The sequence below is a fragment of the Leucopleurus acutus genome (genome assembly GCF_964270905.1).
Source record: "Leucopleurus acutus genome assembly, chromosome: 3".
NCBI lineage: Eukaryota > Metazoa > Chordata > Mammalia > Artiodactyla > Delphinidae > Leucopleurus > Leucopleurus acutus.
The window spans coordinates 45,639,043-45,665,832 of NC_139145.1; the positions used below are offsets into that span (position 1 = coordinate 45,639,043).

The following is a 26,790-nucleotide window of genomic DNA, read 5'->3' on the forward strand; positions in this document are numbered from 1 at the left end:
AGCACAGCGACAGCAGCTGCCAGCGTCGGGGCTGAAGGAAGAGAAAGCGGGCTTGAGCTGTGCCAGGACCTTGGAGGAGCTGGGACACAGCCCACTGCAGAGGTGAGCGGGAGCTGCTGGGCAGGGAAGCTGGTCGCCAAGGTCAGGACGCGTCCAAGTTCACTTAAAGAAAGGCAAAGCATACCCTTCTCACCTCTGCCACCTCTCTGTCCTCTCCACTTACAGGGCAGGTGAGATCTGCCTCTGAACAATGTCCTGGGATGTTTTCTTAGTACACAGAGTCCCTTTCTGTCTCACTAATGTCTGCCGTCCTCTGCCCATGTTTGTACAATCGACCTCCTCCGTAGTCTTGTTTTTCTAGCAATTGACAGGTAATTCTGTCAAACGGACTCGCTTTGGCTTCAAAACCACATGAAAGAGAAAATCCCAAATCAGAACTCGAAAATCCTACTGGAAAAAGACTGCCAGGAGGCAACTGTGGTTGAATTGCTTCTCCTCTCTAACCTGCCAGGGTCACCTGGAAGGGATGGGGCCAATTACAACAGTCTTAAAATCGCAAAGGCCCCAGGTCGATGTGGGGACTAGAAGGTGGACAACCATGTCAAAGCTGTTTTGATCGACATACCGGGATTTATCAACAGATGCTCCACTTTCAGACTTGCTGATGTCCTGGTAGTAGCTCAGGAAGGATTCCCACAGAGGGTACCGAGGGAGAGGAATACAGTGTGTGTAGAAGGGTGTGAACAATGGGCCACTGGTTTTCAGGATGCTATACAGGTCTTTTGCGGCATAAGGCAAGCAAGACAAGACAGAGACTTGTAGGGTGCTTCAGTTTCATATGCAATTCCAACTAACTTTCTCTGGTTGGGATATAAAGATTCAATTCAATTTGGTAAAACAAATGCTCTGAGCGTTAGCTTCTGACCTTAGAAAGGTAAGTGTGTAGTATAGGAAAAGGTGCTGAAACGTTCAAGAGCAAATGTTGGACACATTCTGAGGGCAAAAAATAAGGCTTTTAATTCTTTTACCCTTCTTTTGTTTATTCAACAAATATTTCCTGAGTATCTGCTACATGCCAGGTTTGTGTTTGGAACTGTGGATCTCGTAGTAAACAAAATAGGCAGGCTTTCAGCTTCACGGGCATGCAGTCAACTGGGGCAGTAAATCATAAAGGGTATAAGTACCCAAGGCAAAAGCAGTGAAGGGAGCATTGCTAAAACTGTCCAAAGGGAGTAATTTTTGTCTCAAAATTCAACCTTTTCCTTCATGCATTTTACCTTCTTGAATGAGTATCTTTCCCCTCTGTAAAAGTCTCACGTACGTACAGACCTTGGTCATAGCAGTTCCTCGAAACCCTCTTCATCAGAGGCTTTAAGCTAGAGGCAGGCTGTTCAGCTTTTCCCAAGAATACAAACAGCCTCAGAACAGAGGCTGAAGTAATGGGAGTTTCAGTCCTCAGGAGAGTAGTCCTCTCCCGTATGAAATAGAATTTATGCTATTCTGAAAACACATGTGGTACCAGGCGAAGCGTTAGGAAGCCTGGATTTTGCCAGAAACTGTGTGGAGTTTGGAACAAGTCAGTTCTGCTATCTAAGCCTATCTCTTTAGCGATAAAAATGGAAGGGGTAGACCGGATGGTCCATCAGGTCTTTTTTTTTTTTTTTTCTGATTATTTCATGAGATATTTACAAAGAAACCATGCACATTCACATAAAGATAATATATCTTGTACCTATAAAATGGGAACCTTCATCAACCATGCAGAATATCCAGGAAGCTAGAATCTGAAAGAATCAGGCTGCAGACAAATACAAATTAAAATTAAACTGTCTACTTCTCCCACCCTCATCCCATTCCCCTCCCCTGTCTTCAGATTTTTTTAGGTTGTGAACATGCACTATAGGCTCACTGTGCCGTTTACCTAGATTGGGGATTCTGCAATAAATCATTGCTTTCAAAACAGTCAGAATCATCTGCTTTCAAAACAACCAAACTAAAAAGTATCTAATTTGGATAATCTTATAATATCTATCGAAATCCCTTTAAGGGAGAATCAATTCATTGTTATTAAGTATTAGAATATTTACTTTTAGTGCATTTAATTTCTTTCTCTCTCTGAATGCATTCTCATCATAAATGTTATTTCATATCCTCCTCCTACATACTTTCTCACTTGGAAAATCAAAGTTATATAGTATTACATTATTAAATAGGACCAAGAAGCATGTCTTATTCATGTTTGTATCCTCTGTAGCTAGCATTGTATCTGGCACACAATAAATATTTTTTTTTTAAAACACATGTTTAGCTGGTGGAATTTATTTTTTTAATTTATTATTATTATTATTATTATTTTTTGCGATACGTGGGCCTCTCACTGTTGTGGCCTCTCCCGTTGCGGAGCACAGGCTCCGGATGCGCAGGCTCAGCGGCCATGGCTCACGGGCCCAGCCACTCCACGGCATATGGGATCTACCTGGACCAGGGCACGAACCCACGTCCCCTGCATCGGCAGGCGGACTCTCAACCACTGCGCCACCAGGGAAGCCCTAATAAATATTTCTTGAAAGAATGATTATTATCTTAGAAAAACCATGCTCTATTTTACCTTTTGTATTAAAAAAAAAAAAGCACACACACACAATATCTAATCCATTGTTTGTGGCTGATAGAGGCTGATCTCATTCCTTTGTATCCTTTTACAATCCAAATGCCCACCCTGCATTCACCGACATCAGCACATTCTATACCTTTTGCAGACTTAATCGGTATAATGAGCACTGAATTCAAGTTCTGCCACTAAATAACTGTAATTTGAAGCTGAATAATGAAGATTTCTATGCCTCCATTTCTTCAAATGGAACATGGGGGCATCAGAATAGATGAGCTTAAGACAACTTCTAGCTCTTAGATGGGAGACTTCAAAAGGTAGAGAAAAAAGAGAGGAGGTACCATAAAAATGTAATGATTATAGTACCTTAACATAGTAAATATTTAATAATTGCTATTGTTGATTTTGTTTGCCAAAATTTCTAACTTGAACAATACCACTGGCAAACAATGTCAAGGAAATTCTTTGGGTGAAGACACATCGGCCCACCATGTTTGAGGTCCCCCATGGAACCTTTCTGACTGACTCTGTTCAGTTAAAACTGAAAACAAGTCTACAGATGTAGAGAGGCACAGAAAACAAGCTGCTTTATCATAAAATATTCAGAAGAATGATACGGTTGTGTAGCTTAGAGGAGTCAGCTGCCTAGACAAACATCTCAGGAAATAGCATGTGGGCCTATTGGCTTAGCCGAAGAAAAATGGCATATCGGGAAATGTTTCATTGCTTCTAATGAAGTCAGATGTCAACAGATAAATGCTATGACTCCTGCAGCCACAGGGCCTTCCCACCACCAAAAGATAAAGAGTCACTTTCCCTTTGACCTGAAGGCTGACGTTCCAAAGTCAAGCTTAGTTATCAGCCCCTAATCACTCAGTCTCAGCAAAACAGTTTCTATGGCATGGACACAGCAGGCATCAGCACCCTGCCTGTGGTGTCAACAGACCCGCCTCCTCCCAGGGTCTTATTGTACTGACAGCCTACCTAGTCTCACTTAGGTGTTTAATTTTAATACCTACTTAATACTTTACATCCAGCCTCCATCTCAGAAGGGTTTGAGATAGCTTCCAATAAAAGGATATATGCAGTAGAATAGTTGCAGAAAAATAAAAACTGATTAGAACCCATCAGGCACTCAATAAATACCTTTTATACTGTTTTGATGTGGGGGTGGGGGGCAGTGATCTGTAGAAAAAAGAACCACGTGCTTTACTGCTATTGCTTTGCTTTTGGACCATGTAAAATCATTACCAAAAAAAAAAAAAAAAAGAAGAAGAAGAAACAGGACACTGGTCCTTGTCGTAGTTACCTTTAATAATCTAATGAATGCTATGAATATGAAAAATGAAATTTCAGGGGAGACAAAGATTTCCCAAAGCCCTTAAGGAACTGCAATTAATATGATGAAGAGTAAAGTAAAAATGAATTACTCTGTGAATCTTCAATAAAATATTTCCTATGAATGAGCACTGAATTCATTTAAAATTTTTTAATATTTCTATAATTTTCTGAATAGGTAAAATATACTCATGGTACAAAATTCAAAAGGCAAAAAATAAGGCACATGGTAGAAAGATAGCCTTCCTTCTGCCTTGACCCCCAGCCACCGAATTCACCTCACCAGAAGCCACCACTGTAACCAATTTCTTATATATTCTTCCAGCAATAGTCTAATATTTTATGTACTATTCTATGTATACATAAACAGCACACACACACACACACACACACACACACATGTTCCACACATTACTTTTTCACCTACGAGTTCTGGAAAGTACACATAGGGCTGCCTTATTCCTTTAATGGCTACAGAATATTTCATTACTAGATGTACTATAATTACTTAACCAACGCTTTATTGATGGAATTCAAGGTGTTTCCAATTCTTAGTCGTTAAAAACAATGCCACAATGAACATCCTTGGACACACATCATTTTTTATATACTGGATTATATAAAAGGAAAAAACAATCCCAAGAAGTATAATTGAGCATTAAATTTAACTCTGAAATTACAGGCAGCCAAAGCAAAAAGGGGTGAGAAGGACCAAAATGGATTGCCTTTTTGCATTCCACAAGTAAACATACCACTTCTTCCAAAGAGGAGAACTTCTTTAAAAAAAAAAAAAAAACCTAATTTTTTTTAATTGAAGTATAGTTGATTTACAATGTTGTGTTAATTTCTGCTGTACAGCAAAGTGATTCAATTATACATATATATACATTCTTTCTTTTATATTCTTTTCCACTATGGTTTATCATAGAATATTGAATATAGTTCCCTGTGCTATACAGTAGGACCTTGTTGTTTATCCATTCTCTCTATATATATCAGTTTGCATCTGTTAACCCCAAACTCCCAATCCATCGCTCCCCCATCCTCCTCCCCCTTAGCAACCACAAGTTTGCTCCCCAAGAGGAAAAGTCCTGTGCACTAATTTCTTTATAAGAATTTATCAGCTGTATTCTCATCAAAAGTGCACTACTTCATTTGGGGAACTAAATAGCGGGGTAAGGAATATATTCGATGGCAGTTTTGATATTCATGTGGCAGATTCTTACATCTATCTTGATTTAAAAAAAAAAAAAGTATGATATAACTAAAACCCAGCATTCCTTGGATAAGCTAAAATGCAATTTAGGAGGAAAAGGCTTGCTTGTAAGGTTGGAGACCACGAGAAAGCCCGGGCACTGTCCTCCTTTAAAGATTTCTTGGGCATGCCAGATCTCCTGTCCTACTCAGTGTTTTCTTAGCTCTGGACCAGAACTCAGGCTAGCACTTTTCATATGGATTTTTGAAATGATGGGTTCATGTACCTAGACTGAGAGTTTGCACCTCCAGGAATCCTTGTACATAGTAAGTTCTTCGTAAATGTTCCTGGAAGGAATAGAGGAGCTTCAAAAGGTCAAAGACCGTGTCTTATTAGCTTTGCAAGCTCTTGGCAAAGATAACGGTGATGATAAGATATCGGGGAAAAAGCTAGATGAGACTTTGACTTGTAAGTGAAGTTCCTGTGGCATGGCATGGCAAAAAGAGTACTGGTAGCTAAAGAAACAAACAGGCAAACAAAGAAACAAACCCCAAATCCCCTCAGCTTCCCTCCCAAACAGGATGGATATCTCGACAGGGTCCACAGAGCCTTTCACACTTCCTAACAAGCACTGAGGAGGGAAATGCATGGTGATGGGAAGGGTCTACCTTTCTGCACATGGTTTGCAGATATTAAGATCTCCAAGTCGTTCCCAACTTGAGGTGTTTCCTTTCATATTTGGTTCCTTGTCATTAAGACACTTTACAGGCTTAGCCCCCAAAGTACCTAGCACAACTAGGTCCTTAAAGATCTGTGCTTTCTGGGACTCCAGGAAGAAGGCAAACTGCCAGACTGAAAATGACCCTGCTTCATCCCAGAATTCTACCACTGTGTGAAAGGTAACTTCATGAATGGGCCTGTATCCATCTTGAGGATGTGGGCCAAACTTGGGAATTGGGCCAATAGGAATTGTTCAGCACAATGAAGATGGAGAAAATCACTTTTTTTTTTTTTTTTGAAAATCACTACTTAAAGGAGAATTCTTAAGGACCTACTGTATACCATGGTGAACTCTACTCAATACTCTGTAATGACCTATATGGGAAAAGATCTAAAAATGAGTGGATGTATGTATATGTATAACTGATTCACTTTGCTGTACATCTGAAACTAACACAACACTGTAAATCAACTATACTCCAAAATACAATTTTAAACCTTTTTTAAAAAGGAGAATTCTTGGGAATCCTTATAAATTCAGGTTACTGAGTAACATCTGTGGTCCCCGACGTGGGGCAGGGCTGTTTACCATACTTTGGGGCTGAGACCTGTCATCCTGAAACGCGTGTGCAGTTATCCTCTGGAGGCCTCAGGCGGTACAGAATATGACTATAGAGCACCCCTAACACTCAGGTAAGCAAAGGAATCCTGACTGCCCTCCTGGGTCAGAACAGGGAGTGAATGCCTGCAGCTTCACTTTATTCCTTCTCTTCTGTTGTGTGTTTTTCTTTCTTTTTTATTGAGAAGTCAGCACAAGGTAGAGCTCCACACCTCCAAGCTACAGCAGGTTCTCCTGCTGCCGGCCAGGCAACAGAGGGTGCTGGAGGAGGGAGTGGAGGTGACAAAGAAGCAGGCCTAGGGGGGTGGGGCTGGGGGGGCTATAGTGTGGCTGAAATCCATTCCCCTGCCTCCAGGTAGAGACTGGGCTGACACTGCACCAAACATTCAGGTGCCTTTTCTTAAACCAGATGCTATCTCCCTGACCGGGAATCAAACCTCCCGGTATTTCTCTCTGACAGGCTTTTCCTCTGAGCTGACTGCCTCCCTTCTGCTGTGATATGATTCACAGTGGAGCTGGTGAGCAGCTTATCACCTCCCTCTGCTGTCCTAACTTCTCAAACCCCTGGAAGCACTTTATATGTCACCATTCCTCTCTTCCCTTTTCCAGCCTAAGTATCCTGTAAGAAATGAGGGTCAAGGGGAAGCTGTATTTCCTAAGGTCAAAGCTGGTAAAAATGCATCTAGAATAATAAAACCAAGCATAAACATCCACAAAAGAATAAAACATCCTTAGAGATATTGGAAGCTGGGCCTGATCCTGGCTCTGCCATCTAGAAACTCACCTGGCCTCCTTTCTCTAAGTTCTCTCACCCTTGTCACATGGCAGGACGATGAACTGTAACGCTCCTCTTCAGCCAGGTCATGACACTATTCGATAGCGACAATAATAAGTGTTGGTGAGGATGTAGAGAAGTTGGAACCTCATACATTACTACTCTTGGGAATGTAAAATGGTGTAACCACTTCACGTTCCTCAAAAAGTTAAATATAGTTACTATATGACCCAGCAATTCCACTCCTAGGCATATATCCAGGAGAAATAAAAACGTGTCTACACAAAAACTTATGCAAAATTGTTCATAACATTATTCATAACAGCCACAAAGTGGCAACAATCCAAATGTCCATCAACAGAGGCATGGATAAACAAAATATGATATATCCATATGACAGAATGTTATTTGGCAATAAAAAGGAGTGAAGTACTGATAGATACCACAACATGGATGAACCTTGAAAACATTATGCTAAGTATAAGAAGCCAACCACAAAGGACAACATATTGTAGGATTCCATTAATATGAAATGTCCAGAATAGGCAATTCCACAGAAACAGAAAGTGGATTAGTGATTATCGCGGGCTAGAGGGGGGTGAGGATAGGGAGACAGGAAATTCATGGCTAAAGCGTGTAGGATTTCTCTTGGGATAATGAAAATATTCTAAAACTGACTGTGATGATGAATGCACAACTCTGTGAATATACTAAAAGCCATATATATGTACACTTTAAATGGGTAAACTGTATTGTATGTGAATTTTATATCAATAAAGATGTTTTTAAAAAGAACAAATACAATTTTAAAGTCTCCTCAGCCTCATCAGCAGAGCATGTGGCCAAACTTTTGGATTTTTGTCACGCTGGCAGGTGAGAAATAATATCTTATTATAGTTTTAATTCACATTTCTCTTATTATGGAGAAAGTTCAGCATCTTTTCAGTTTAGAGTCCATTGATACTGATTTCTTTTTATTATATACTAAATTCCCATGTATATTTTAAGGTCTATTTGCAGACTTTCTAATCTGTTGTATATGTCTGCCTACTCATGCGCTAGCACACAATTTCAACTATTAAAACTTTATGATGGGGCTTCCCTGGTGGCGCAGTGGTTGCGAGTCCGCCTGCCGGTGCAGGGGACGCGGGTTCGTGCCCCGGTCCGGGAGGATCCCATGTGCCGCGGGGCGGCTGGGCCCGTGGGCCATGGCCGCTGAGCGTGCGCGTCCGGAGCCTGTGCTCCGCGGCGGGAGAGGCCGCGGCAGTGAAAGGCCCGCGTACCGCTAAGAAAGAAAAAAAAAAAAAAAGAAAAAGAAAAAAAAAAAAAAACTTTATGATGGGACTTCCCTGGTGGTGCAGTGGTTAAGAATCAGCCTGCCAGTGCAGGGGACATGGGTTTGAGCCCTGGTCCAGGAAGATCTCACATGCCACGGAGCAACTAAGCCTGTGCACCACAACTACTGAGCCTGCACTCTAGAGCCCACGAGCCACAACTACTGAGCCCACGTGCCACAACTACTGAAGCCCATGCGCCTAGAGCCCGTGCTCTGCAACTAGAGAAGCTACTACAATGAGAAGCCCACGCACCTCAACGAAGAGTAGCCCCCGCTCTCAGTAAGTAGAGAAGCCTGCGCTCAGCAACGAAGACCCCACGCAGCCAAAAATAAATTAATTAAATAAAAATTTTTAAAAAAAGAAAAAACTTTATGGTGGGACTTCCCTAGTGCTGCAGTAGTTAAGAATCTGCCTGCCAATGCAGGGGACACAGGTTTGAGCCCTGATCCAGGAAGATCCCACATGCCATGGAGCAACTAAGCCCCTGAGCCACAACTACTGAGCCTGCGCTCTACAGCCCGCAAGCCACAACTACTGAAGCCCGTGTGCCTAGAGCCCATGCTCCACAACAAGAGAAGCCACCACAATGAGAAGCCCGCGTACCACAACGAAGAGTAGACCCCACTTGCCACAAGTAGACAAAGCCTGTGTGCAGCAACAAAGACCTAACGCAGCCAAAATTAAAATAAATAAATAAATTTATTAAAAAAAACCCTTTATGGTAAGACAAGTAGGGGGACAGTCAACCAAGTCAAGCTGGGCAGCAACTCAGGGTAAGTGCAATCCCCAAGCACCCTCCCACCAAACCCAGCCACCGTCCCAGGCTGTCACCTTCACAGAGAAGTCATGGCTTTATTTCAAATATGGAGAAACACAAAGTTTGTTGCAAAACACTTTATAGAAATGCCAAGAAATGTGATAAAGAAGAGACTGAAAAAGGCCAAGATCTAAAAGGTCATTCAGATTGGCACAGAGAAGTCACAAGAACACACTCCAAAGACACAAACCATCAGAAAAACCTAGCACTTAATTTTGTGAGAATAAAACCTAGGGTAAATGCTGTGGCAGCTGGAGACCAAACTGCAGTAGCAGTAAGCAAAGGCAAGTCTGGCAGGTGTAGTCAGATCTTTGGATGCTACATTGAGGAGTATGAACACGGACAAAGACTTCTGCCTTGACGGACAATTTGAACACCGGTTTAAAACACTGGATGTTCAAATGCGACAAATGGAAGACACAATGAATAGCATTTCAACCCTAACAACACCACAAAGCCAAGAGGCTATGTCTCTTCAAGAAACACACCAACAGCAACAACAACAAAAAGAAACAGCAGATGGCACTGGCCTTGACCTCACTATGGAGCCACCGCAGGGTCAGTCAGGTGGTGTTGGCACAAGAAGAGGATGAACTGTCAGAGACGTACCCACATCCGTGATCAAGTGTAAGGTGTAAAGAACTGATGCTTCTGAAATATTCCCTGGGTGTATATGTATATGAATGTGTTACACTAGAGTTACGTTGGAAACACTGCCTGAGTCAGCATGCATACTTGTCCACAATGCTTTCTTTTGGCTTGCTGTACCTTGAAAATACACTGGAAAATTCCAGAAAGTTTCTACCTTGCCAGATTTTATAGTTCTGTGCAGTATGTGTGTAAGTGTGGAGGATATACTTTTGTAGATGTTTTTGACAGTATAGAACTAGCTTGTAGTAAAAGGAATATCGTCCTCAAAACTTAGATCAAAACTCTAGTACCGGGCTTCCCTGGTGGTGCAGTAGTTAAGAATCGCCTGTTTGGGCTTCCCTGGTGGCTCAGTGGTTGAGAGTCCGCCTGCCAATGCAGGGGACACGGGTTCAAGCCCTGGTCTGGGAAGATCCCACATGCCACGGAGCAACTAAGCCCGTGCGCCACAACTACGGAGCCTGTGAGCCACAACTACTGAAGCCCGCGCACCTGGAGCCCATGCTCCGCGAAGAAAGAAGCCACCGCAGTGAAAGCCTGCGTGCAGCAACGAAGACCCAATGCAGCTGTAAATTAATTAATTAATTAAAAATATTTTAAGTCAAAAAAGTTTATCTCTGTATGCATTGACTTGTGATGCATAAAAATAAAAGCAGGGAAAAGCACACTTAATATGTTGACATGGCTATAAAAAGAAACAAAATTCAGTTATTTGTAGTGAGGTGGATGGACCTAGAGTCTGTCATACAGAGTGAAGTAAGTCAGAAAGAGAAAAACAAATACCGTATGCTAACACATATATATGGAATCTAAAAAAAAATGGTTCTGGTGAACCTAAGGGCAGGACAGGAATAAAGACACAGAAGTAGAGAATGGACTTGAGGACACGGGGAGGGGGAAGGGTAAGCTGGGATGAAGTGAGAGAGTGGCATGGACATATATACACTACCAAATGTAAAATAGATAGCTAGTGGGAAGCAGGCACATAGCACAGGGAGATCAGCTCAGTGCTTTGTGACCACCTAGAGGGGTGGGATAGGGAGGGTGGGAGGGAGACGCAAGAGGGAGGGGATATGGGGATATATGTATATGTACAGCTGATTCACTTTGTTGTACAGCAGAAACTAACACAACACTGTAAAGCAATTATACTCCAATAAAGATGTTAAAAAAAATATGTTTACGTGGCCAAAAATATCTCATTCAGCATATATTATGGACAATGCCATTTTTTATCCTTTTTGTTTCATTTTGCTAAGTAGAGATGCAATTGGTTTTTAATCTGTGTTCACCACCTTTTGACATCAGAATTTTTATTCAGTTGTCTAATAACTACTATTTGGATTCCTTAAAATAACTTTTATTTTTCATTTGATCATTATCTTTATATAACCAGGAAAATTCTGCAACATCACATTAGAAAATAAAAATGATCAAGCCTTAATTTCTCTTATCTTATTAGATATTGGTTTTATTAAGACTTCCAGAAAGATTTACCCTGTCATACTGTCAAATGGAGATCTCAAACGCGTTTCTAATTATTCTCCTTCTAGCCAGTTCTTGTTTGACAGCATTTTAGAAGGAGTTTCATGCACCGCATTCCTATCCATCTACCTGGCCATAGAATTGTTGACTGGTTTCAGAAAAACCTTGGTTGTTGTTTTTAAACTGACAAATAATAACAAAGAATACACAACTGAACCAACTCAAGTTAGAGCTACTCTTTAAGTCCTGGTTAAGAGTCCACTGATATTCTTTTATCTCACAGGAACAACTCTTTACTACCTTGAAGAAGTGAGAAGAGCATAATTAAGTCTTTTAAAAAGCCTTATAATGTGTTTTAAGACTTGCTAGACCTAGTATCCCTCGTGCCCGTCCCTCCTCTACTCTTCTGCTGTATTCCTGGCTATTCTTATTTGTTTCTCCATGTAAATTTTAGAATCAGTTTGTCCGCCAGGGTTTTTTTTTGGTGGTTTTTTTATTTTATAACTCCCAGGTGATTTTAATGAGTTGCCGGCATTAAAAACCACTGCTGGCCATTCACCTTGACTCTCTCTATTCCTTACTTCCTTGGTTGCATGTGAAAATGACACCCAGGCTCACCTGTGCTTTTTCATTCCAGATGAAGGGAGAAGCTGGGAGTGTGCCACACAATGAGAAGCAAAAGCAGGTAAACGCGAGCACCTCACCCACCAAACTGGTGAGAACGCAGCCAGTGACCCTCTCCACATCTGCGCCTGCAGCATAACTGACAACACCCCCCCCCCCAAGGTTTCGGGATATAGCTGACACATCAGTGAAGTGCTTGCTTCAGTAGCTGAGCAGAATCACTTGACTCCAGCTGCCCGATTATAACTCAAGCCCCTTTGCCTGCATGAAGGTAGCTGAAGAGCCCCGTAGCTGTCCCACCAAGGTCTCTTGGCCCTCAGAATGCCCCAGGCTCAGGCCTTTGGAACCACCCCTTTCTACAGCTGCTCTGGGGACAAGAGAGGCCCACTGGGGGCTGGGAACTGGGGGGTGGGAACCAGCTGTTGAGCCCAGATAACTTCTGTGCTGCATGCTCCTGCCCTTCCCAGAGACCTTTGTCCTGTCACTTTACCTGGCCCTCACGCTGCTAGAGAGAGAAAACACCACGATCCCTGAAAACACATCTAATCTTACATGTGAAATCGAGGTTTTAAATATGACTTGGCTTGATTTGAGTAAACTCAAATGAAAAATTCCTAGTGAATCTGGAAAGCTCAGGAAAAGGGTCCTTTGAATCCTAAAAAAGGACTAATTGCAAAAGCCCAAGATGAACTGTCTGGCAAATTTGGGGGTGACCTTTGAAAAGCCTGTACAAAAGAACAAGTTTCTGTGGTCTTGGCGATCCAGCCCTTAACGGGGGGAGACAGAGAGGGAAACAGAAGGTCATTTTCAGAGCTCAGAGAGAGAGAAGGTCATTTTTCAAACCTCAGGACCCGAGTAGACCTTTAAAAACATTTCACTAGCCATGGAAAATGACTTACTAACTTCTGATCAAAAGTGGGATAGGGTAATCAGAGAAGAAAAGAGTCAGTGCAGATTCAGGTCGCTCTGAATGAGTCAGTCAAAACGGTCTGCTCCTTTAGATCTCCAAAGGCTGGATTAAAACCTGGCCCCTATTAGATCAGCTTCCCCTACAACAGTGTATGTGACCTGGTTCACTAACTGCACACACGTATAGGGACCACCACCTCCAGTCCTCTCCCACGAAAGAATATTAGCAGACTGCATCTGGGCGTAGAAACATAGGCTGTGATGGACATTTGTCATTCCTGCCCAAGGTACTATAGAAATTGGTGACACACCTGGCAGCCAGGGTTTTCCTTCCGCAAGTCTGGGACCTGCTGGTTGACCATCGAGCTCGCAATGACCACTGTTCTAGGCTTTTGGAGGAGAACATGTAAGGACCGCCCAGTGATGGCCAGCGGTCTGTTCTTTGCCCCTAGAAGCCATCATTGTCCCGTTCAGCTGGCAGCCCAGGCTAATATCTCTGGAAGGCAGAGGACATATTACAAGTCAGAAAATATGTTTATTTACTCTTTTCTTCAAGGGCAAAAGGGTGATGGGCATGGGAAAACAGGCTTGGCTCAGGAACACAGTTGAAGTCCCTGTGGCCTCATCAAGGATTCTGCAGATCCTTCTGTGATGGCCGTCCCAGCTCCGCCTGTCCATTGGAATTAGCTGGGGACCTTTAAAAGACAGGGAGGCCCAGCCCCCCCTCCCCTGCCCCGGCAGAGACTCTTATGTAATCGGGCTGGGGAGTAACCCGGATACTGGGAGTTTTTGAAAGCTCCCAGGTGATTCCAATGTACAAATAATCTGCATCTCTGTTCAACAAGAAGACTGGTCATGAAATCCCATGACTCTCGGAAGGCTCACCTGTCCTTCTCTGGGTGACGCAATTGCATGCTAGATTCTCTGGATCAGGTTTGCTCTCTTCCCTCCCCCAGCCTTAAGCTCTAACTTTCATACTCACCTCCGCACACAGCCTGAGAGCTCTTGATAAGGAAGAGCCTTCCCACGGAAGTTGGGAAAAGGTCAGCAGATGCGCCATGGTGGCACGATTGAGAACCTGATGCCACCTCGCTCCTGCTGGGCTTCAGCAGTGAGCTGCGTGTGAAGGCAGGAGGCTTGCTGGGACCTGACGCTTTCTTGTCCTCCCCTAGGAGGGACACATCTGGGGCTCCATGAGGAGGACGGCTTTCATCCTGGGCTCTGGCCTTCTCTTGCTTGTGGCCCTCTGGAACTCAGTCACATGGTGAGTCTTCTCGGCCAGCTCTGATTTGGGAGCTGGGGGCCGTGCGGTGGCGGTCTATGGGCAGAGCATGGATTTAGGAGCTGTCCACCCACCAGTCTTCACCCAGAAACATGAATGAGTTTTCTTTCAAGGCATCTTCAGAGATTCTGGGGTGCTTCTGGCTACTTCTGGCAAGCCCAGTGGGAGAGGCTGCTGTCTACGTTCGAAGGGAAGGAGTGGCTCCTCTACATTCTAGGTGAGATTCCCAGACCACCAGCACTTAGGGTTTGGGTACATGGTTATAGCTTAATTCTTTTTCTTTTGTTCTCTACTTTGGGACTTCTCAGTTTATTACCCTAAGGAATGAGGACTTAAAGTTTAAGGCAGTGGTAACCCCAGAGTGCTAAATTTGGGGGTTAATATGGAATGGATGTTTAAGGATATCTAAGAAAAGAAGTTGAGACACCTCCTCCATCCCCCCAAATAGAAAAATAAAAAAAGAAATCGTTTGTGTGAAAACGAATGCTTGTGAGAGCAGTAATCCTGCTTCTAGATGTCAGGTCCACAAGTGCAAAGGGCTGTTCTGTCTCATGTGAGGCTGTGTCCTTGGACCTGGTGCAATCTAGCTAGCTCTTGGGCCTTGACAGCAAGTGTTCACTCAAAATGTATTTACTGACAGTGCCAAAGCCTGAAAGCAAGCTCAAAACATAGCAGAAGAAAAAACCTATTTTAACATAGGTATTTATGATAGCATTATCTACAATAGTGACTGTCCTCCGTCATACATTCATTCACTCACATAATATTTATTAAGTTATTCTGTGCCAAACTCATTTGTAGGATATAGAGATATTTAAGATAAAGTATTAAGGTAAAATGTCTACCCTATTAAAAAACTATGTCACCGTTTGACTGGAAGAAAATTAATAACTACAAAACAAACAAACCTCAACCAAAAACACTTTGTCACAGTCTAGAATGGGAGATTAAAAAGTGTCAGTTGTCACAAAGCAAACATAGAAATAAAATGTTTCTGATGATTGCTTTCTTCTAGGAAGAGAACTCCGAAAATGGGCTGAATATTAAACATGACAGGTTAATGGAATCTTAAGCACTCATTGAAAAGAACAATGCAGATTGCAAATATACATGGGGAGAGTGGTGGGAAAACATTTTATATGTTTCTGTTACGATGATGGGAAAACCACCTATCACCTCAGTGATAAGCAAATACCAGAGAGAAAAAATATTTGCCATTTGAAATGTTAGAACTGGAAAACAGTTCAAGATCACCTCTTGTGATTTTCATCCGGTATATTCCTCCAGGAGCCCTTGGATTGACACGTAGGCAGGCACCTCGAAGGGTGGCCCGCTAGGCAACAACCAACCTAAGGTTTTTTTTTTTTTCAAAATAAAGTTTCTTATTTCTGAGGATAAAAGTAAATACATGCTCACTTAAATAAAATAAATAAAAATCACACAATTCAAATAAGCATAAAGAAGGTGAAAATCACCTACCTCTCATATCCACGAAATAAGCACTGTTAGTATACTGCATATTTGGTTAAATTTAAAAGACATCTACTATTTTTTTTAATTTATTTATTTTTGGCTGCTTTTTTTGGATCTTCGTTGCTGCACACAGGTTTTCTCTAGTTGCAGAGAGAGGAGGCTAGTCTTCGTTGCGCTGTGCAGGCTTCTCATTGCGGTGGCTTCTCTTGTTGCAGAGCACAGGCTCTAGGTGCTCGAGCTTCAGGAGTTGTGGCATGCGGGCTCTCGAGCGCAGGCTCAGTAGTTGTGGCTCACGGGCTTGGCTGCTCCTTGGCATGTGGGATCTTCCCAGACCAGGGCTCGAACCCATGTCCCCTGCATCGACAGGTGTATTCTTAACCACTGAGCCACCAGAGAAGTCCCGACATCTACTATTTTTTTAACTTTTTTTCATTGAATTGATTATGGACATCTTTCCATATCAACTGATATAGATTTGCTCAATATTGTAAGCTGCCCTGTCTATTCCATTGTGTGGAAATATTCTAATCAATTTAGTCCATTCTCTGGGAATTCGAGTGGTTAGGACTCCGTGCTTTCACTGCCGTGGCCTGGATTCCATCCCTGGTCAGGGAACTAAGATTCGGGACACTTAGGTTACTTACATGTTCTACTGTGCTCTTTTTTCAATTGCTGAGATGGGCATTTATGTGCACGAGTGTGTGTATGTCTTTTCTTTCTTCCCCTCTTTCTGTCTTTGTCTCTCTGTCTCTGTCTTGGTCTGTCACTCTGATCTTTTCCTCACTTCAGATACTGCCAAACTGCCCTGAGGATGTCTGAGCCAATCCCATTTCCTCACAGTGCTAGCCGAGTATTTTTCAGGTATCAACTGCCACACGGCACACTGATTGATGGAGCAAGAAGGGTACTGGAGGAAGAATGCAGAGACAGAGAGTTAAGTTAAACACCCTTGCTCCTTGGAATATTGAAATTAGAGGAGGCGGCAAATCAAGGAAAAATAAAGTTAAGAGTACAAGAGTTAGGTAACACTACAACGTCACTTGAATAACTGCCAACTGGGGTGGACAAAGTGCTTATTTGTTCACAGGAGGAGAACAGAAATACTTGGGATGACTTCATGGAAAAGTGGGATGTGGGGCAAAAAGCCCTATCTAAATTTGTGTTGATCGGTATTTTCTAAGATACCCTGCAGCACATCAGTTCTATCGGAGGTTAATGGGTGGGGAGACCATACGACTTATCATCGAAATGGGACATTTGTGAGAATAAAGGAGGGGTTATTAATCATGATGGATATGATGGATACATACTGAAATTGTCCTGGGCAGACAGGGACGAATGGCCAGTCTCTTCTCAGATGTTCTGAGAAGACAGAGTGCTGGGTAAAGAAAAGCCTGAGAAAGGTTGAATTTAACAAAGTCAAACAGGAATTCTCAGAGCTGTGACCACACTTGTCTGGACCCTGACTCTCCAAGAAGGTAGGGTGTGAAGACTGTTTTAACCAAGGAGCCCCTTGAGAGGTAGGTTTTCCACTTTGGAAAATGCTCACTGGATGCCTGAAGTACCCCCGCTCATGTCATCATAAGGTCATGGGGATTGGGGAACCCAAGTGCCCGTGGTGAGCTGTACCATACCAAACTCCTCCTCTGCTTCTCCCTTTGCTTCTCCCTTCCTTGGCTGTTCTTAAAGGGCTCAGTGGGCACAGACGCCCAAATGTCAACCGAAATTCATTTCTGTTTGGAGTGTATCATACATCTTACCATAGTTTTGTGTTGTTTTTTTCTCCAACCGCCTAGAAGGTTGTTGTCCCCGTTCTACAGCTAAGAAAAGAAACAGAGAGACTCCTTAAGTGACCCATCCCAGTCCCCACAGCTGGTTTGTCACCCCAAGACTGAAGGCAGGCCCCCAGCCCCGAGCACCCAGACACCAAGGCCCTGGCAAGGGCCTGCCTGCCTACGACGCAGCCTCAGTTACCACCGAGCGTGTGTTCGGGGAATACGTGCGCCGCCAGCTCCTGAAGTTGTCCTGACGTTTCCTTCTTCTTCCCAACCTCAGGTGCCACCCAGGTGCCCGTTCTGCTCTTCTGGACCGTCAGTGGACTTCTACTGGTGGTTGACACAACTGGAAAGCCTAACTTCATCTCCCGCTACCGAATTCAGGTCGGCAAGAATGACCCTGTAAGTGTTGCTGCAGCTTCTCCTGGTCAAGGCACAGAAAGCAGGGGCTAAAGCCACATTCTCCAAATTCTGCTGGCTGGCCCAGGAGAGACCGGGGCCGGTGGGAGCCAAGTGATTCTGTACAAGGCTCCCCCAGGTTAGAAAATTAGAGAGAGGAAATAATATGACATTAGCCAGCCAGCCTAACGTCAGTCAAGACTAATCTTCTGAATCCCAGGCCTGGCTCTCTACCTGCCTGTGCTGGCCTACGGCACTGTGGCCAGCATTTTAGGAACAGAAATGATTGTCTCAGCCCAGCACTGGACCGAGTCCCAGATATGTCAGGTAGGTCTCCACCTATCCATGGGAGAAGGGACAGCAATAACTAGATGCTGAAAACACGGATAACAGCTGCCCTTGTGAGAGAGGGACACAGCTGCTGAAACAACGCATAACCCCACTATCATATTAATTGTGAATGTGTCGGTGGTGGTGGTTTTTTAAGCAGGTCCTTCTTCCTGATTATTCAGTACCACCAATAGTACGTAGGTCATCCATGGTAAACAAGGCCTGGACCTTGCTGACAAGGAACTCCTGGCCCCGAAGGAGAGAAAAAGCCAAGCACCTATCTTGGTTGGACACAGGCCGGGGAATTGAGCCCCACTGTTCACTGCTCCCTGAGCCCGGCTTGCCTGCTTAGCGCTCTGACGACCTCAGAAGCCTTTTCTTACACAACAAGGAAGAAGCTGATTCTTAAACCCAGATTTTTTTACCCCAGCCCCACCCAAACCACATCCTGGCTTCCTTCCCAGACAAGACAATCATTTTCTTTTCTTTTTTTATAAATTCACTTATTTATTTGTTTCTATTTTTGGCTGCGTTGGGTCTTCGTTGCTGTGCGCAGGCTTTCTCTAGTTGTGGCGAGCGGGGGCTACTCTGCGTTGCGGTGCGCCGGCTTCTCATTGCAGTGGCTTCTCTGGTTGCGGAGCACGGGCTCCAGGCTCTAGTTGTGGCACGTGGGCTCAGTAGTTGTGGCACACGGGCTTAGCTGCTCCGCGGCATGTGGGATCTTCCCAGACCAGGGCTCGAACCTGTGTCCCCTGCATCGGCAGGCAGATTCTTAACCACTGCACCACCAGGGAAGCCCAGACAATCATTTTTAATTATCTGTCCAGGTGCCTGGATGAGTCACCTCAGCTCTCAGGGAATTCTACCCAGGCCAGCACTCTAGAAAGCAGAGTGGCTGAGAAATAGTGCCCTTGATCCAGGCTTTCAGGACCGTCCCTTCCTGAACCAGAGCTACTGGCCTGGCTCACAGTTCCCGTCACTTGAGACGGCAGGGGCCTCCTCCATGTCCAGCTCAGCAGGCAGGGACCAGAGCCAAAGGGTTAAAAGCAGGGCTTGTTCCTTGAGAATGTTTCACCTGTCAGGCCACGGAGGTCTCCTTACCAGGCACCACTGACTGAATGCGTACATCTTCAAGGCCAAGTACTGTAAACATCTTCATCATTCAGAAGAGAAAACAGAGGCTCTGAAATGTGACATGGCTTAGAACCATGATTCACACTCAAGTTTTGTGACACCAGGGCTTGTGCCCTGAACCACTAGGCCACATCAGCTCTCAAGAGAATCACCTAGCGCAATAAACTTCACAGTCTACCATGAATGGAGGGCCACACAGGGAAGGTCTCGTGGCATTTGGCAGAAGCTGAGGTTCAGAAAGGTGCACTGACTAGTTCAAGGTTAGACTGTTCTTGGAAAGCTCGTCTCATCTGCTCCTACACTGTGTGCACCCTCAGGTAGTCACACAAGTAAGAAGGAAGCCCCAGATGCCATTTTGTCTTCGGCCCATTCCAAGAAGGTCTGACCCCTGACCTAAGACATCAGAAACAGGTCATCGAGTGGGACCTGAACGCAACGGCATTCATAGGACACCACCAGCCACCCCCGCCGCCCGGCTCTGGGTACCCTCCCACTCTCCCGGACTGGATGGCTAGTTCACGCCTCTCCTCCCTCCTCAGATCCTCAACACCTCTGCGCGTCACCTCCTCCCAGAGGGTGGCCTTGCTTCAAGCAGAAGACAGCTCCCCCGGCCGTGCACCACCGCAGCCTGGGGGCAGCACTTGCGCACACACTCTGACTGCCCACCTGCTGCAGCCCGTGGCCTCTCTCTGGTCCTACTCCAGCCCGTTCCTCCACTGTCTGCACGCTACACCCAGCACCTCTTGTTTACTCCAGCAATTCTTCCTTCTCTTTCTTTTGTCCTTTTTTTTTTCTTCCTCTTCTGGATTTTACTCTCTGGCTTATTACAAACCTGCTATAATTTTTCCCAGCTTAAAACCAAACCAAAACCAAAAACCTTGCGTCCATCTCCCATACTCACTCCCACTCATATTTTTGGTCCCCTTCGCAGCAAAGCTCTTTAAAGGGTTGTCTATACAGTTTCTGATTTCTCCCTGTCCACTGTCTTTTCCCAAAATTTCAGAATTATGAAAAATTGAAAACACGTATACAGAAGTGGAAAAGGTAGTAGTACCCTGATCACTCATTTATATACCACCTAGATTCTCCAGTCTTGTCTTAAACATTTTACAATATGTGCTTTTTCTGTATATAAAACTGTAAATATCTATGCATCTATAATTTTTTGCTTCATCATTTGAAGCTAAGTTCAGACACCATAAAACTCTAAATCCTTCAGCCTGCACCTCCTAAAATAATCACAAAACAATCCTCTCACCTCCTCTAGAAACCTCCTAGCATCAGGCCTTCACCTCCACCGCTCCACCACGATTGTCCTGGGCTAGGTCACCAGTGCTCCTGTCGCAGGCTTGTCTCATTAGACCTACCAGGGCCGTCTCCACAAGTTGCTCATGCCGCATCCTGTTGTAGCTTCTTATACCGGCTGCCAAGGCCCCACTGTGTCCTCACAGCTCGCCACTCACCCCTTCACAGCCTCCTTTCTGGATCCTCCCCAGCCTAACCTCCCCACCCTGTTTACGCTGACGCCCAGGGCACAGCCTCGTCGTCTTCTCTGTCCTCGTCCCCTCGGCGTCATGACTTTAAATAACCGCCTCAACGCCAACAGCTCGCCAATTTACCTCTCGAGCTCAGAACTCTCTCTCGGTGCAGGACTAAACATCCAAATGCCTCCCTGACATCTCCAACGCAACATGACCCAAGGAGAATTCCTGCTCTCCCAGCCCCCAAAGCCTTTGATACCCACAGCCTCCCCAGTCTCAGCTGGGGAGCCTTTCAGTCCAGAGGCCTTGGAGTCACCCCTGACGACCGTCTTTCCCTCATACACCACATCCAATCTATCAGGAAACCCTATTGGCGCAATTTCCAAATGGATCCAGGATCCAGCCCTTTCCCACCACCTCCATCACCACCATCCTCTTAAATGTGTACTTTAGCACTTCTAGTCTTCCCGTTTGTATTCTTGGTCTCCTACTGTCTATTCCCAGCACAGCAGCCAGAGTAACCCTGTAAGATCCTGTCACTTCTCCGCTCACAACATTGGGATGACCCTCGCTTCTCTTGGAATAAAAGCCAAGGTCCTCAAAGTGGCCTACGGGGCCCTGTACGCACTGGCTCCTCCCTGCCTCTCTGACCTCCCCTCCCACTTCTCCCCACCTCACACCTCACTCTTCTCCAGTCAAGTACGCCAGGAGTGTGGCCTATCGTGGAGCCTTTTCACCAGCTCTTCCCTTTGCCAGAAGACACTTCCCCCAGATACCTGTTTCCCTCATCTTTGTTCAAATCTCACCATCTCGATGAAGCCTACGCTGACCGTTCTACTTAAAACAATAAGAGTACAAACTCAGTGAGGGCAGCAATCTTTTTGTTCACTGCTTCCTCCCCAGCACATAGAACACTGCCTGACACATAGAGGGTGCTCGATATCAGCTGAGTGAATAATCGCATGTCACACCCACCTCCTGGTCAAGGCTGCTAGAAGAGGTGTATGGCTTCCTCTGTGCTGCTCTCAGACCAAGGCTGCCCAGACCTGGCTTCACCATGGGATGAATTCTGGTCCATCAATACATGCAGGACATGGAAAAGGCAGAGGAACAGGCAGGCCTGAAGTATGAGGACCACGCTGAACCCGGCCGCACCTAGGAGCAGAAACCCTCCAGCTTGCAGACAGTTCTCAGGAGGGAATCCCCTTTGAGAATGCCAAACCAGTTCATCGGGACCAGCAAGTGACCTGTGGAGATGGGGCTATTCCCAGGAGCTCCAGGGCTCTGACAAATGGGAGGGTCAGGGGTCACTGGTTCCCAAGGAAACGCTGGCTGTAGTCTTGAGGCTCGAAGGGATGTGAGCACGTGAGGCCAGCTCCCCACAGCGCTCTGGGGAGAACGCAGGCAGCCCCTCATCCTGACAGCCCCATCCTGAAAACCAGCAAGACCTGCTCACAGCAAGCGGGACAAGAGGCCAGATAGCAGCTCCCTGGCTCCCACCCAGGGAGGCTGGACCACACGAGGAGGCAGGCGACCCTGATCTCTGTACCTGGTCCTGGTCAAGGCTCTCTGGACGAGCAGGGACCAAAAGGCTAAAGAAGGAATGAAGCTGGGAGCCTTCTCCAAGCACCCTGGAGGCTCCCCAAGATGCCTGTCGGGAGTACGTGGGGTTGCGCCTGGCCAGAGAAATGGGGAGGACGGTGGTGGAAGCTGCAGAAGCAGGAAGGAGCAGGCAGCTTCAGGCAGAAACTAAGGCCAGGGGAGGGGAGTTTCCAAAGGCAGGGCATTACCAGGCGGTTCCATCCCTGGGCCGGGCAGCACTCAGGGGTTGCTGGCTACAGGCAGACATCACTCCTAGCATCCAGCCCCGAGCGAGGGCCTCCCGAGAGCTGCTCACAGAGGAGCCTGGTTCCTAGAAGGGAAAGACCTACTTCCCACACTCTCATCTACCTCCTTTCTTCCTTCTCTCCCCCCCCACCCCGGGCAGGTGGACCCCATGAAACTACGCCAGTCTATCCGCACGGTTCTCTTCAACCAGTTTGTGATCTCTTTCCCCATGATGGTCTGGCTCTATCCCATCCTCAAGTTGGGGGGCGACCCCTGCCGCCGAGAGCTACCCACCTTCCACTGGTTCCTCCTGGAGCTGGCAGTCTTCACGCTGACTGAGGAAGTGCTGTTCTACTATGCACACCGGTGAGCGCTTTCCTTCCTGAGCACAGCCAGCTCCTCACTCTCCCAGGTTCACCCACCAATGGGGGTGAAACCTGGCCTCCTCGGAGTTGTAGGGGTGCGACCAACAGCACCTGGCATCAAGAGCCTCCCGCTAACTAGCTAACACGAAGCCAACTCTTCGCTCCACCGCTGACGATGTGCGACCACCGACGAGGGTCCGGGATCTCCGTTCATGTGTGTGGCAGGGCAGTTTCCCATTCATCCCCTTGATTGAATCCTTTCTGGCCATCCTCCCTATTTTACAGCTCATACAACTGAGGTAGAGAGAGGCAACGTCACCAGAAGAACTCACAAGGCAGGGCTGTCGGAGCACCAATCCAGTGTGTTTTCACTGGATGTGAAACTTTGCTCCGTGGATATAACCCCAGTTCCTACCTTTGGTTTCTCGTGTTCTGGTGGGGCAGGGGGAGAGGGAGGTTGGCCGATTTATCAACTGTTAACTCTCTTCCCAGCCTCCTTCACCACCCAAAACTCTACAAGAAAATCCACAAGAAACACCACGAGTGGACAGCTCCCATCGGTGTGATCTCCCTCTACGCACATCCTATTGAGCATGTGGTGAGTAGAGCTCGGCTCCCCCAGAGGAAAGGGCAGCGGGCGCCAACCCCCTTCCCTAAGGTAGTCTCCTGCACAGAGCGTGATCACACTCGCTCTTTCTTCTGCCCATTCAACAGCTACCATTTGTTGTTGGCATATGCCGGGCGATGCTAGATGCCCAACATAAGTTATCTCATTTAATCCTCCCAACAACTGTGTAAATCCTCATTTTGCTAATGAGGAAGTTGAGGTTCAAACGGTTAATAACTTGTCCTAAGTTTCATGTCTGAAGGAGTCCAGCAAATCAAGTCCAGAAACTCATTCAGCTTCCCCAGATCTGGGTCAAGAAGTCTTCCCGGACACCCACCTGCGTCCCCTCCATCCCCTTGGGCCCCTCTTCGAACAGCCCTCTCCTTGCAGGTCTCCAACATGCTGCCAGCGATGGTGGGTCCCATCGTCATGGGATCCCACTTGTCCTCCATCACCATTTGGTTTTCTTTGGTCCTCATCATCACCATCATCTCCCACTGTGGCTACCACCTACCCTTCTTGCCTTCACCTGAATTCCATGACTACCACCATCTCAAGTAAGGCAACCCTCCCCACTGTGGGTCTCCAGGCAGTAGCCGCCACGTTGACTCCTAGAGCTCCTGACAGCAGACACCGGTGTCTCAGTTCAAATGTGGGTCTAGTGGAGAGAGAGATCTGCAGGTGGGGACAAAGGTGACCATCCTGGGACCCAGATCACCTTGCCATTCTCCTTCTGTCTGATATTGGATCTTCCTGCCACTATGGGTCTTTAACCTGCATTTAGGTCCTGGACCCTTTGAGGATCTAGTGTAAGCCATGGGCACTACCAGGAAGATGCATACATGCATAGAATTCCCGTAGGCAATTCCACAGAAGCTGTCTGTGCACACTCTGAAAGCCTCCAGGCTCGTCGGTGTGGCCTAGGAAACTCCTGCACCAGAATCACCTGAGACGCTTTCCTCAAATGCAGCCTCTTGGGTTCCACTCCAAATACACTGAATCAAAGCATCTGGGGGAGCAGACCTTGGCATCTGCATTTAGTTAAGTGTTCCAGGGGATTCTGATGGAGGTGGTCCCAGAACCTACCTGAACAAGCTGGCTTTGCCCCAGGTTCTGAGTTGTGTGCGTCGAAATCACAGAGAGCTTTCCAAAGGAAGAGCGTAGCTTTTCAGTCTGGACTGGCCCCAGGAATATGTGCACCACCGCCTGGGTTAACCGGAAGCAGGTGGGCAGCATGGTGGGGATGGGTGTGGGATAGGAGGGCTCAGAAATGTGTGCGAGGCTGGCACAGGTGAAATGAACGTGAGCTCGCCCGCCTACAGCACCCTCCTCTCTCCTCCAGGTTCAACCAGTGCTATGGGGTCCTGGGGGTGCTGGACCACCTCCACGGGACTGACACTGTGTTTAAGCAGACCAAGGCCTACGAGAGACACATGATCCTGCTGGGCTTCACCCCGCTCTCCGAGAGCATCCCTGATCCCCCGAAGAAGATGGACTAAGACACGGCCCGAGTGCCATCCTAGCCGTGCCCTCTGCACGGTCTGCTAAGGTGGCCTGAGGCCTCCTGGTCGCACCTACCAACTCGCTCCTTCAGCCACGCACTCTGATGACAAACCACGAGGGCAGGGGGGAGGTCAGCCTCCTGGAAAAGCAGGCCCAAGGAGGGGACCAGGGCTCCCCCAACTACCCCTATCATCCCAAAGGGGACCAGGGATTGGCGTAACGAAAAAATATAGCTCCTTGGAATGGAGACCAGTCAGAGGGAAGAAGCCACTTCGACAGGGCTCCTGGGGGGGTCCCCCTGGTCCTCTGCTGTGGAAGGGGAGAGGGACACCAGATGACTCCTTGCTAGCCCTGCCAAGACAGAGAATGACAAAGGTGGCAGGAGGCCGTGTGGCTCCAGCCATAGCTCCTCCTGATGCCAAGGGGTGGGAGAACCAGAAGATACTGCTTTGCCCCTTCCTGTCCCCAAAAGCCTCTCTCATTCTGTACTCAGGCCAGGGCCAGGACACCCTGGCAACGGTTCTGGGATCAAGTCCCCACTGCTTCCCAACACACACACGCACACACACACACGCACGTGCACACGCACGCACACGCACAAACACACAGCGTGATAAAGACCCCACTTCAACTCTGCCCCACTGCATTTGGACATCACCCCTCTCTGAAAATACCAATCACAGGAGCTCCTCCTGTGACTACAACTGAGATACCAAAAAAAGGCGCAGACCAAATCTCAATACCTTCAGCCACAGGCGGAAACCAAGGGCCAAACCCTGTGGCCCCGCTCAGCTGGGGCCCCCTTTTAGCCACAGAGGGTAGGGTCAGAGTTGCTGACCTTTGGGGACACCCAACTGAGGCCCCTTATTAGGCTCTCTGAGGCAGGACCAAAGGAGCTAGAACCCTCTTCCTCCACTAAAGCAAGAAACACACGGCTGAACAGCGGGTAAAATCCTTATTTCCCCCTCAAATAATGAACCAGTTGTTTCAGCACCATTTTTACAGGATGACTTTAGCAGTAATGCCTTTTCCAATGAGACCTTATTGTCTACCACAAAACCACAGAGCTGCCCAGGTGGAAGCAGTCCCCACCCTGGGTTCGCTCAGCTGCTTCTGACATTGCCAGGAACCCTGTGGCTCCCAGTATCAACGTGAAGACACTCTGATTTGCAAGGCCACCATTATAGTTTCCAAAGTCTGATATTCTCCTGAACATTCAGTTCTCCTCTGTCCAGAAAACCACCCGTTGTAGTTTTATAAAATACTTTAACATCTGATAGGGCCACATCTCCAGGCAGAGCTATCAAAGAGGACGACCTCCTGCCACGGGCCCCATCTCCCCAGAGGACCTGCCCAAGAGGCCGACCAGGTGCTTAGCAGGCAGCGTCCTCCTCGGGCCTGGGTGGGCCCAGCCCCCTCCCTGGGATCGCATGCCCTTCGCTTGAGCACAGCTCCTGGTGCACCAGTGCTGGACGTGCTCATAGCTGCTGACCTGCACCCACAACCTGTCCTACGAATAAACAAACAGTTGGAAAA

At 46.5% G+C, this 26,790-nt stretch overlaps 1 protein-coding gene across 2 annotated transcripts; it reads left to right on the plus strand.

Moving 5' to 3' along the window:
• Window positions 1-26,790, plus strand: FAXDC2 (fatty acid hydroxylase domain containing 2). 2 transcript variants are annotated; one of them, XM_082835459.1, is made up of 9 exons: window positions 1-102; window positions 12,183-12,230; window positions 14,251-14,342; window positions 14,474-14,577; window positions 17,889-18,010; window positions 22,940-23,145; window positions 23,637-23,742; window positions 24,142-24,308; window positions 25,094-26,790. In XM_082835459.1, exons 2-9 carry the CDS (start codon window positions 12,183-12,185, stop codon window positions 25,248-25,250), a joined length of 1,002 nt encoding a protein of 333 aa, XP_082691585.1. In that variant the 5' UTR covers window positions 1-102; the 3' UTR covers window positions 25,251-26,790. The 2 variants fall into 2 exon arrangements, with proteins under 2 accessions (XP_082691585.1, XP_082691586.1); XM_082835460.1 differs by lacking the exons at window positions 1-102; window positions 12,183-12,230 and adding an exon at window positions 13,914-14,011.